Source organism: Ictalurus punctatus, chromosome 6 (genome assembly GCF_001660625.3).
Source record: "Ictalurus punctatus breed USDA103 chromosome 6, Coco_2.0, whole genome shotgun sequence".
In the NCBI taxonomy this organism is placed as follows: domain Eukaryota; kingdom Metazoa; phylum Chordata; class Actinopteri; order Siluriformes; family Ictaluridae; genus Ictalurus; species Ictalurus punctatus.
In genome coordinates, this window is record NC_030421.2 from 1,374,328 (window position 1) to 1,387,500 (window position 13,173).

The window sequence follows — 13,173 nt, forward strand, 5'->3', positions numbered from 1 at the left end:
AGTATCGAGGCTTGTCCTGCCAATAGCTACATTCTTATGTTTTCCACCGTAGCACTGTGTATGTAGAAGTGCGGGGTTTAATCACTTGTTTTTGTTGCTCTTGTGGCAAAGTTGGAACAAAGAGAGCTGCTTAGCGAGGGGTAAAAATTTATTCGAGCATTAAACCTAATTTATTATTTCATTACTACTAATTTATTAATTAATTGTATTTTTTTGTGTGTGTGCTTTTGTATTCTAGCTAGGGCTAGGGTTAGGAAAATCCCTCCACCCCTCCCCCAGCATACAGAATATACAAAATCATACAACAACCAATCATAAGATGGTATATTTTTGGAGTATCTGTGTAGCCATCGGTGCAGGTGATGATCAATTCCACCGAGCGATGCAAAAGAGGTTGGGTTTGAGAGAATACATTATCAAGAGGTTAACCACGGTGCTGCGATAGCTAATCAGATCAGCTTATGAACCCATACCACCTTACGTAAGAGCGTATTTTCCCCCATTGGCAAGGTTTCTACTGCAAGCAGTATAAAATACAAGATTTAGTCATTATCTTGCGGTGTACTCCTGCCATTAGAGCAGTATATGAACTATATTTAATAGTTTAATAAAACAAAAAAAGATAAATGCCCAACCCGAGCTGTATGTTTTTAGCAATGGCACTAAATGCTCATGGGTCACTACACAAACTAATAATGTCTGATCGCTTTACAATCCGACTCATGTTGTTTAAAATGCTGCGCTTGAAGTCAAGGAAACGCCGCTTTATCCCTGATTCTGTACTAAGTGGGGAATCACTGCAGCACAAAGTAAATCCAGCACATCCATTTACAGCCATTCATTTTTTTTGCATGTATTTGTTGATATATATATATATATATATATATATATATATATATAATTTAATAATTGTTTTGTGTGTTGGCTAATTATGATAATTTCCTATAGTTGTCTCCTTCTTTTGAAGTTTTAATCAATTGGACTCCAGGCAGACGGAAAAAAAAGCTAATAGTTAACATCACAGTGCTCCACTCAGTTATGTTAATAATGCATTTAAATCACTTCCTGTGAAACAACCGACTGCTTGTTCTCCTTATTGATTTCCCATTGGAGATGTCTTGTGGGGTGTTTATGTGGTTAGCTCAGCCAGAGGTTTCCCCATTTGTCTACTGTTCCGTCCAATCACCATTACTGTTGGAGCGTGAGATGGCATATGATGTGAATGGATGACAAATATAGGGTTTGTTTGCAGGCGTATAAAAGCAGCTGCCTGTCAGACAGCAAGCTCTCTGGTCACTGGTAAAGCTCATGTCTTGATCTAGAGGCACAGCAAACCTCAGCACTCAGAACTTAGGTTGCCATGGTAACATCATCTTGGTCCACCACTACCTGAAGACATCCTCATCACAATACATGCTCACTACAGCCACATTAGTGGGCGAACATGCTTTGTGTATAACAAGAGACTGTGGGACAGACGTATGTACGTCAGGAGGCACAGTGCAAAATGCCACTTGATGTGGCTGCAAGATGCATTCACAATGCGTCTGACGTTAACATCCGATTTATGAATTTATTAGCTCATCATAAAAACCGCACCTGGAGCTGCCTACTAAATGTACTTCTTGGTGTGGAGTAAATTGCTCTGTTGAACCAGCTGTGAGATGTTGAAAAGACAGAGAGGACTAAAGGGATATATATATATATATATATATATATATATATATATATATATATATATATATATATATATATATATATATATAGACACACACACACACACACAGACAGGGTACATATACACATATACGACTTTGTCGTTAGCAATGTTGTATTAGCATTACTAAGTAATTACAAGTAATGTTGCCAGATATTATTCACAAAAGCAGCCCAATTAACACGACCCCAAAACGGTGCCGAAATTATTACACATTTTGTAACGATTAAAAAAAAAAAAAAAATCTTTCAGAATGAATAAAAAAACAACTCATGTTGGTTGTGTAAAAGCTGCCCATTTCTGTGGAAAGGCACACACCTGGCAGTAACACTTCAAGCAATACTCATGGTATTAATTAATAAGGTGTTGGACGAAATGATGTGCAAAAAAAAAAAAAATGCCTGTTGTTGATTGCCCAAAGTTTAGTACACTTTCCATTTCATTAACTTTCTCCAGCTTTTTCGCTCTGACTTTCCACTTTTTTTTGCATGGAAATGCTTCATGGGGGAAAGACTGTAAGTTCTTTTGCTTTAAATTTGTTTGGGTCGTGTACAGTAATAGCATAGAGCCAACTGGCTCATTAACCTGATGTAGCAAAGTCAATCTATAACCGCTCGTATTCTTTTGGCAAGACCTCTTTATTGACCACTTTTATAGAACGCAGGCGTGTTAACCATATTAACGCATACTAATTGCTTTAGTAGATCTGGCTTTGAGTCATTTGGCTGGCTGACAATTAGGCAATTACTAATTTCACACTCTAGTGTGCTAGGGTTCATGCTCTAGCTCGTGGCTCTCCGCGTGCCGATCTGCTGATCTGGATCTGGTCAATGCCAGGAGTGAACTGTAATGGAGATGTTCAGAGCATATCTGCTATGCTTGCATTTCTTCATATGCTGCTGCTAAAATAATAAGGGAGTGGGTTACCTCAGGACACCTCCTCCTGAGGCACACTAGCATTGTTATCATTGGCTCCTTCCATGAAGGTCTCGTGCCTAAAAGATACAGCCTCGTCCTCTGATCTCCACTCCACCGTGGAGACTACGTGAGCTCTGCTCGGGTCAAACGAACTTATCATAGTCACCTACCTGATTACTATTAATACCTGATATTATTTTCTCATTTGCTTCATGACCTAAAAAAACAACAACAAAAAAAACCCCCAACTGGACAAGAGCCTAAATTAAGAATACGATGCATCAGAATATCACTTGTGTTTAATTCATTCTTTATACATTTTAATGCGATGGAAAATTGGCTAAATCGGCTTCAAAAGCTGTGAGAATGAATGCGTCCTGTGACTTTACTGAGTACAGTCGGTTTTCTTCTGATGTAGATGTGCTTTCTATGCTTCGGCGCTTTTAGAAATGACAAATTGAGTAGACACGGAGGAAGTGATGGCCTCAGTGGGACTACTAAACCATTTCATCTTCACACTGTGGCTATGCTCTGAGAAGTATATTAGCTTGTAATCAGATTCTACCAGTTCATTAAACCTGTCTCGCTGCTTGTCTTTAGTTGTCGTGGCCGGGAGGTGGATGCGTTTTTCACTTTTCTGTGTTTCAAGTGCCTCTTACAGTGAAGCTCAGGCCAGAGGGGACGGTGGTATAAAGACTGCAGCCTTTTGTTCCAAAATAAAGCCACCTAGGGCGGTTTTTATAGCGAAGCGGCTCTATGAGACAGTCTGCTGTCTTTCTGTTGTCTCTGTGTGTGTGTATTTATGTCTCTCTCCCTGTGTGTGTGTGTGAGAGAGAGAGAGAAAGTGAGAGATCTGTGAGTCGATAGGATAGTTTAGAGATACTTCTGCTCAGGTTAAACGTGTAAAATCTCAATTCTTGGACATTATGGAACTTTTTTGTTACAAAGGTTGTTTTCTTTCTACGGTCTGTCATATGTTCAGATGCTGTTGACTCATATGAGAAAGCTGGAGCCATGTTTATATTCGATGCACTCATTGGACGCTTTCTTATGAACACCTGTACACCTGAGCGCTCGTGCAGTTTTCCGATCAGCCAGTCATACGGCAGCAGCGCGATATATAAAATCATGCAGATGTAGGTCAGGAACTTCAGGTAATGTTGACCTGACGACAGAGCTCAGAGGTCAGAGGTCAGAGGTTAGAGGAGAATGCTCAGGCTGGTTTGAGCTGATAGGAAGGCGATATAGTCACTCACATAAACACTCTTTGCAGCTGCGGTGAGCAGAAAAGCATCCCAGAATGCATAAAACAGTGAATCTTGCGACGGACGAGCTACAACGGCAGAAGACCACATCAGGTTCCTGTCCTGTCAGCCAAGAACTGGAATCTGACGCTAGATTGGGCACACTACGCAGTTTTGGAAGATTAGATAATTGCATGAATGAGCAGGCGTATAGGTGTTTTTATTCAAATAGCTAGGGAGTCCATGTCGTGCACGAGTGCTGATGTTGTTGCTGATACACACATCGGTCAGTTGTAGAAATTGGGACTATATGTGCTTGATTTTTCATTATTGTTTGTTTGTTTGTTTTATTTTTGCATTTTAGAACATTTTAATTTGGGAATTAGTAATCTGCTGAACCACACATACACCTGGATGAGAACTAGTGCTTACAAAGGCAGTGCACTTTACTACAGTTTCCTGGTAATGTCTTTTTCTTTCTTTCTTTCTTGCAAAAAGAATGAATCACTGCGAGGAGCACGACGGCTTAGTGGTTAGCATGTTTGCCTCGCACCTCCGGGTCTGGGCGTTCGATCAGCGTCTCCGCCTCGTGTGGCAGAGTTTGCATGTTCAACCTGTGCTTCAGGGGTTTCCTCCGGATACTCCGGTTTCGTCCCCCGGTCCAAACACGTGTCTTGTAGGCTGAGTGGCATCTCCAAACTGTCTGTAGTGAACGCGTGAATGCGTGTGTGATTGTGTTTTGCAGAGGGCTGGCCCACATCCAGGGTGTCCCCTGCCTCGTTCCCCGAGTCCCTTGGATAGACTCCGGGCTCCCCCGCAACCCTGTATAGGAGAAGAAAACGCACGGATGGATTGATTAATCATTGCAAATAATCGAAAACATCTTATCAAACAAATTCCGTTTGAAGTCATGAAGCGAAGTTGCAGATTTATTTTGAACGTTACCGTAACGATACCGATATCCGTACAATGCTACGTAACGTTCCAAGTGATCTGTTTCTCTGAGGTGTTCGGGGTTCTCCAGGCAGTATGCTTTCAGGCAAATCTTTTAGTTTGTGAAAAGGTAAGCCACATGTTTAACTGCTCTACATTTGATCCAGACTAATTACGCTAGTCTCAGCCTGCGTCTATGATCCCATTATAGCACAGAACCATCTGTGTGCACCATTTTAATAGGCGTGTAATGAAAATGCCATCACAGATGTGCTTTCTTACTACAGGCCATAAAGCTGTTTACTAACTACACACGGTACCTTCATGCCATCATCAGACACGCCATTGTATTCAGTGTTTCCCGTTCAGTGTGAACCACAGTCCACTTCAGTGAGGAAAAGCTGAGGAATCACATATGAGTGCTTAGTCATGGTAAACACGACTTACTCAAATCTCACCCCCCCCCCCCCCCCCTCTCTCTCTGTCCTCATAGACGCCATCAATAACAGGATGTTAATGCTTGACGGAATGCCAGCAGTCAAAGCAGAGCCTCTGGAATCTGAGAGAGGGGTAAGGAAACTGTTGCCTTTTTACAACACCCTACATCACCTTTTCTGCATGTTTATCCAGTGTCCCACCCCACACCCCTATGCTTTGACACACACACACACACACACACACACACACACACACACACACACACACACACAAGAAAACTTGTTTTTCTCACTGTGATCGCTTAATTACTCCCAGGCATGGTACAAAAGAGTGTGGGGAGGGGTATGGCCCTGATGGCCCTGACGGAGCTGTAGGATGGGGAGAGTTTCACAGCTGAAGCAGGAATGCTCTCAGGGTTTCCAGGCTGGCCGTCTTGGCAAGACACAGACACAGATGCACACACACACACACACACACACACACACACACACACACACACACACACACACACACACACACACACACACACACAAACACTGCTTCCTTTCTCTCATTCTTCACTATTATTATTATTATTTTTTTTATATCATCAGTCACTCCCTTTGCTTCTACTACATGTCTCTGCATATTGAACTGTGAGATGACCTACAAACTAACTCTATTTTTACTCACTTTCCACTTCCTACAAATGCTAGTGCGTGTTATTATTATTATTATTATTATTATTATTATTATTATTATTATGATTAGTGACTTTATTTCTTTTTCTTTCTGAACAAAGATAAATATACTGTCTATCAATCCTACGCATTTCCTCCATGAGTAATCGGTGATGATTAGAAGCGATCTTGCACACAGAGCACTTCATCAAAGGAAGTAGTGCTGTGTGTGTGGTGGTTTATTTCGCACACTGTTTAAGCACTGTCTACTGCCACCGCTAGCTTTCTGTTTATCTACAAACAGTCAGAGTAGAGAAGAGTACGCTTTTAAAGGACAGCACACCACAACACACCACACCACGCCAGGATCCCAGAACTTTCAGATGCGGTCTTCAGACGAGTGGAGATTTGCCAAGACTGAGCTAGGAATGGGAATGACAGCCTTCACCCCGACAGGCTAAGATAAATAAGCTCCACCTCAGACCCTAGCCTCATATTCAAGTGCAGCGCAGTGAGACAGAGAGCGAGCTGGTAGGAGTGAGGAGGAGTGCATGTGAAACAGTGGGCTGACATTCTGCTTTCTGCTGAAATGACATTCAAACAAGGGAAGGAAATGTGACATGTGTGTTGTTTTGTCTCTCCCACAAACCTCTTCATTTAGACCAGTGTTACTTTGGCTGAAATTCAAAGCAGGTTATTTTCGGTTGCATTCCGAAGGAGGTTCACGATAGTTTTCCGTCGTGGTTTCACGGTGGTGTCCCATAATGACCTATTATCCGACCACAGCGACATCATACGTACCTCCGTAAACGCGCAGGCCGCACGGCGTTCGTACTGTGTTGTTTAATTAACAGCGTTTAATGTAATGGTTTGCTCAGTTAACACATTGAAACAAATTGCTTCGGAGCTGAACACGCAGGGTGGATAATGTGGATTGTTGTTTGCAGTCAGCTCAGATCTAATGCAGCGTAGAGAGATGCGAGGATGCTTCTCTGGAGGCTGGAACCACTCGATCTCCTCGGTGATAAGCATACAGAATCGTAAGAGTACATCGGCTGGAGCGCACTAGACTGGAAGATGGGTAAAGGGTTAAAGCGCCTCTACCCTCGTCTGGATTAGAACAGCCTGCCTGATTGTAGTGCACTTTTGTTTTGTAGAAAAAAATGCTATGTTGTAACACAGCTCAAGAATACAAGAAGTTATTCAACAATCACATTCGCAACTAAGGCTGTGGTAAAATAGTCCTGCTGAAGAGTGGTTAACCAGAGATGTTGTCACTGCCCGTAAGATGAAAAAAAAAAGCTTCAAGTCACTCAGAGTGAAATCTTTCAGTTAGACACGGCGGCTGAGCGTGTGGCGAGCTGGGAAGACCCATCACACGCTGACGTTTGGACAATTTATACTACACTGTAGGTTTTCCTGGACCGTAATACGTCGCATGTATCTCAGTCACGATTACAGTTTAAGATTAGCACTTTAGAACGAAAGCCATTGCTGTTCACTGGTTTAACTAGCATGTCATGAAACGCGATCGATACGAGATCAAATAAATGCATGCACTTAATGAACACGATGATCTCCCGCATCAGTGTCCGTAGTCTCATCGACGCCGTTCACAGCGCTCCACGCAGAGCAGCCTCATCGTCGTCTGTTAACTCGACAGATCACAGTTTGCTGAAATAATCCCTGACTAATCCAGTGAGTTTTGTTCCGTTAGCCGAAGCTGTAGGATTTCGTGGAGATTTTTTTCTGCGTCTTTTTTCTTCAAAATTTGCATTGCAAATCGCAGAGGGTTTTTTCTTTTGTGTGTGTGTGTGTGTGTGTGTGTGTGTGTGTGTGTGTGTGTGTGTGTGTGTGTGTGTGTACGTGAAAAACTACTTGAGTCTGAAATCGCAATTGTACAGAATTGTTTTGTCTTTCGGATTGTCTCGTGCCGTGAGGTTCGTCGGTAAACGAGACCTTTTAGCAGGACGTACTCGAGGGCTTTGGCTAAATGTGCGTCGTCACGACGTCACACGGACCCTACAGATTACTACAGAAACTCTGTGGTCATTTTTGGGAAATTGCAAGTTCCTCCGACTATTGCGGCGTTTGCTTGATTTTGCGTTGATGTCTGCGATCTGCAGTCTGTGGGTCTTCCCAGACTGCCACACAAATCTCATTCAGTTGTAGTGTAAACAGGTTGTTTATATCCTTTTATGGGAATAAAAAAATGACTGACCTTCCACAAAAACTTTTTTTTGGAAATGCATTGAGAGAAACACACACACACACACACACACACACACACACACACACACACACACACACACACACACACACACACACACACTGCTTACATGTGAAAAATAGACCTGTCAAAACATTTGAATTGATTTCTATTGAGTTGAATGAATCCTAGTGAGCCACGGGGTCCTGCTAATCAGAGTGAAAGGCTAGTGTTTGTTTTGAGAATCACACGAGCTTTTCTCTCTTCCACATTAACGGAAACTTGTGATAATCCTGAGCTTGTGGCCGTAGTGTAGGCTCTGATCTCTAACCTTTGAAAACGGCCACCATTCGTGCTTCAGACTGAGATGCTGCTTCACTGTGCTGGTGATTCGCAGGTCTGTACGACATCTCGTAGGCTTCAAACGATCGTGAAAGCATCGATGGGATGATTATCCACCACCACGTTCATTTCAGCTGCCATGGTGATTTCAGAACTTTCCTTCTGTGGATAATGTGCTGCTCTGTCTTGATTAGCTGAGAGTCCAAGAGCTCAGTCTTTATCCTGCACCCTCTCTCTCTCGCTCTCTCTCTCTCCCTCTCTCTCTCTCCCTCTCTCTCTCTGCTTAGAGCTCTCACTTCATAGCAGTTAAGACTGCACTGTCGACAGACCGCACTGTTCGCGTTCCTGTCCTTTGCCGTTCCGACCTGCTGCCCTTTTAAGATCTGTTAAATCCGGTGCTTGGGAACGGTCTCGGAAATGCATAGGGTACGGAGTCAACAAATATCACGTGCAAGTATGAGTTTTAAATGTTTGAAAAAGACACGCTCCTGAGCAGGTTCGTTATGTTTGGATTAGCGTCGGGAGAGAGTGCATGTGTGTGAGAGAGAAAGAGAGGTTGGAGGGACGCCCTGGCTGATCCACTAACACATAGCTCCTCTGAGGCACATGACAGTGCCAGTGAGGGTCAGGAAATTGGACCCATATGATGTTTTTGCAGTGGTGGAGAACAGATTCGAGAGGAGATATGAGTGGAGCCATGAGGGATGAGTCACAGGGATTGAGAGGAGAAGCACAAGAGCGACACAAATGCAGCAAATGGCACTCATCCCAGCCTTGTGATGTCATATCTTAAACCTCCAAAATGGTGTCACTGTGTGAGAGAGCTCATCTGGGTGAAAGTTTGTGTGTTGCAGTGTTTATACCCATATAAGTGTTGCTGCCTGTTTTGAAGCATACTGCACAACAGCTCGGATGTGACTTAATAGCCTTGTTTTTGTCTCTGTCTCTCCTCCTCAGTCCCCTAAAGTGCACAGCTACCCTGATATGGAGGCGGTGCCCCTTCTCCTTAGCAAAGTGAAGGCAGAGCCACCGGAGGACCTGCTCTCTTCTGAGCACTTTCACACTCAGACAGAACCCGTGGACCTGTCGATCAACAAGACTCGGTCCTCACCTCCTTCGTCCACTGCCTCGCCCATCACTTCGGCCTTCTCTCCATCCTCCTCCTCTTCGCCTTTATCGTCATCGCCTTCTGTCATCGCCTCCATCTCTTCAGGAAAGGCCTCGGTGTTGACTCCTGGGCCTCTGGTGGGCTCTTCCTCGGGGGTCCGAGGCCAGTCATATTTACACATCATCCACCCAGTGCCGCCTTCCAGTCCCAGCAAACTGGCCAGACAGGTGCAGCGCATCCCCGTGGTGGTGCAGTCCCTGCCGCTAATGTACACTACAGCGGTGCGCTCGCCCTCCAACCATCTCAACTCCACCATCATGGTCCCTCTGCTGGACGAGGCCAAGAACCAGGGCAAAGGTGAGGGAGCACTTGTCACGGTATAAGTCATGTTAACTCAGACTGGATGATTAAGAGGGTCTGACACCAACACCAAAAACTCTGATATATTTATTTAATCTGTCAGGAGAAATGTCCGTAACGCTTTTCCATACTAATATCATCTTCAGGATCTTCGGATTCTTAATTTCATACAAAGATTCCTCAGACAGCATGAAACATTTTCCTTTGACATTTAATTCCATTTTATTTGTATATCAATTTTAACAATATTGTCACTTAAGTAGCTTAACGAGCATCTAACTATAGCTTTAGATCCCTTATGAGCAAGTTAGAGGTGACAGCGGCAATGAAAAATTCCCTGAGGAGGAAACCTTGACAGGAACCTATCCTCTTCTGGGTGAGACTGGATAGTGGGATCGTAAATCATTACTCTGCTACAGTGGTATACTACAACGTCACATAGTATGGAGTGAGCTGAAAGTATGTTTAGTATGAGCAACATAGTCTTTACGATTAAAGCGTCAGTTCTCGAAAGGTCTCGGAGGCTCCTCGTGAGGTTAAACGTATTTGATTAGACATTAGTATTCCTTCCACACTACTGTGGATCTCCTGAACATGTGTAGATATAGACTTAATAGTCCTCAGCCGCCTGTGCAGGTCCTGATGTGTACGTTCTGTCTGGCCCTGCTTCGTCTATGACTCGGGTCTTTGTGCCTCAAAAAGCCCACTCGAGATCAAAGATGAAAAGAAGAAATAAATGTCAACAGCCTCCAACTCAAGTACCGTACAGACCCACGTCCTGCACTCTCTTGTGGTGTGGGTGTCTCCAGGCACTAATGTGTTTTTGGTGAGCTGGGAGGGGATTTTGGAAGATGAAAATGGCTTCTCCTAAGTGTGATATTTTCCCTGTGCTTTAGCCTCCAGTTCAGGTAACAGAGACCAGGCTCGGGCCTGCACCACCCTGGCTAATCAAAAACATATGTCTCAGGCCAAGCTTCCCCCCGAACTCGCTAGACCTCACCAGCTGTTCTGTCGGGCTGCGTTTTAAAGCAAGCGAAGGGCTTGCGGAGAAGATCTGGCCCAAACCCACCAGGCTCTGGGTGTTGCTACTGAGCAAAGATCGGCTCCGGACAGGCACCGGGGGAGCCGTGTCTTAGTAACCAGTTGTTTATCCGGGACTGGTGTTGGTCCCAAAGGACTGGGCATGGCTGGGCGCAGCTTGCGGGGAGGAAGGAGAGGAAAAACAAAGTTTGCATAATCGGGTGGGACGGATATTGAAGGTGGGTGGCTGTTTAAGCAGCACGGACTCCACCCAGGGAGCTGTACTGAAGCACAGAGGAAATGGAGTCAGGCTTGGGTGGAGTCAGCTGAGCGGCGGCCCGTGATATAGCTGGGAGATAGCACAAGTTCGGGGCACTTACAGGCAAAATCACAAAGCGTGCAAACACACACACACACACACACACACACACACACACACACACACACACAGGTTGGCTATCATTTTAAAAGGAATTGTGTGCCCTTGTCTACAGCTCGGTCTCTGGTGAGGTTGCCATGGAAACAGGCTTAGGCTGGAAACAACAGCAGAAAGAAATCCTGGGGTTTGCTTCACTACCTCTCTTGAACTCAGCTTTTGTCGTTGCCTTTATATGGACATTTTCCCGAAGCATACTGACCAACAGTCTAGCTAAATTGGATGGCTTAATGCAGAGCCAATGTAGAGATCACTGTTGGCTCTGAACGTGTGTGTGTGTGTGTGTGTGTGTGTGTGTGTGGTAGCAGGCCACTATACTGAGCTCTGTCTAGTCAGAGTAGGAGTCTGAGTAAGACGGCCACGCTGCAGGCTGTAGTAATGAATCCAGTGAATCTTTAATGGGAGGGTGTGTCAGAAGTTCTGCTGAGTGTTTGTGGCACCTCAGCCAGGGCTGTCCTCTCCATGCCACTGAGATACTCTAGATGGACGTTCTTGCATCATCGATGAGACAAGACACTGACTCATAAAATCTGACGGACTGAGCACTGGGTTCACCCAGGGCAGTTACAGGGAGTCACTACATGTACGTTACCTTGTAAGTACGTAAGTAAGTACATTTTATTTCTATAGCACATTTAAACACAGCAAAGCTGATCAAAGTGCTGCACGGAGTAAGACAAAATGAAATAGAAAACAGAATAAAAGCAATAGACAATAGTAAACATGAGACTAAAACGCCTGGGAGAAGAGATACGCTGTCAGCTGCTTTGTAAAAACGATAATAGAAGGTGCGAGGCGGATATCCAGTGGCAATGGATTCCATAAGAGAGGGGCGGAGACTGAAAGAGCTCTATCCGCCTTCGTTTTTATACGGGATCGAGGGACATACAAAAGAAACCTATCAGAAGATAAAAAAATCTGCTGGATGAATGTGGTGTAAGACATTGCATCTGGTGTGGTGTAAGATGTGCGGTGTTTGCTCAGAGCTCTGCCTGGGCTGGGGAGATGTTGTAGCTCAGCATGGGTGGAGGAGTGTGCGAGAGGGTGTAAATGGAGTCTGCTGACAATCTGACTCTGCCCAGGCTCTGATAGAGAGATATGCAACTGGTGATATACGACAGAAATGTGCACAGCGATATCACATTTTTAATTTTTGTAATAATTTATTATTATTTTTTACAATGATGACTTTGTGAGTTTAACACAATCCGAAAGAATAAATTATGAAGGAATAATAATAATAATAATAATAATAATAATAATAATAATAATAATAATAAAGCAGTGATAAGGCAAGAATTGGAATCATAAAGACTTACTGTAAATTCGGTCAAAAATAATGTTGTTATCATATCTCTTTCCTATCCATAGCGAGCGTGGCGCTATAGACGTCACGTTAAAGACGAAAACCGCCGTATGCGTGTAAAAATGACAGTAACTGCCTTATACAGAGAAGCAGAGCAGATATGGTAACTTTTCAAAATAGAAAAACAGCTACAGTATATTACTATAAAGTTGTGTTTTCTGATTCTGTAATTAAATATAAAACTCATAACATCGACTGGGTGGGTGACTCGATCAAGAAATCCATCAAGTGTATGATAAAACGGAGTATAGGACCAAAGGGTCTGCACTTATATAGCACTTTTTTAACCTTTGTGGTTCAACACCCATTCACACACACCAATGGTAGCAGAGCGGCCATGTAAGGACTTGACATCCGGAGCAACTCGGTGTTCAGTGTCTTACCCAAGCACACTTCGGCATGTGGAGTCATGTGGGCGGGAAC

The 13,173-nt window shown here is 43.9% G+C and overlaps 1 protein-coding gene across 3 annotated transcripts in view; it reads left to right on the forward strand.

Annotated features, from left to right (window-relative positions):
* klf12b (Kruppel-like factor 12b) overlaps window positions 1–13,173 on the forward strand; it is a 38,649-nt gene that overhangs the window by 13,092 nt on the left and 12,384 nt on the right. Inside the window, exons 2-4 of one of the 3 annotated variants that reach the window (XM_047156339.2) lie at window positions 5,306–5,382; window positions 8,748–8,886; window positions 9,418–9,925. In XM_047156339.2, coding sequence (XP_047012295.1) covers window positions 8,878–8,886; window positions 9,418–9,925 — 517 coding nt within the window. In that variant the 5' untranslated portion in view covers window positions 5,306–5,382; window positions 8,748–8,877. The remainder of the gene's footprint in view (window positions 1–5,305; window positions 5,383–8,747; window positions 8,887–9,417; window positions 9,926–13,173) is intronic. The other 2 variants (XM_017470460.3, XM_017470465.3) reach the window with 2 other exon arrangements.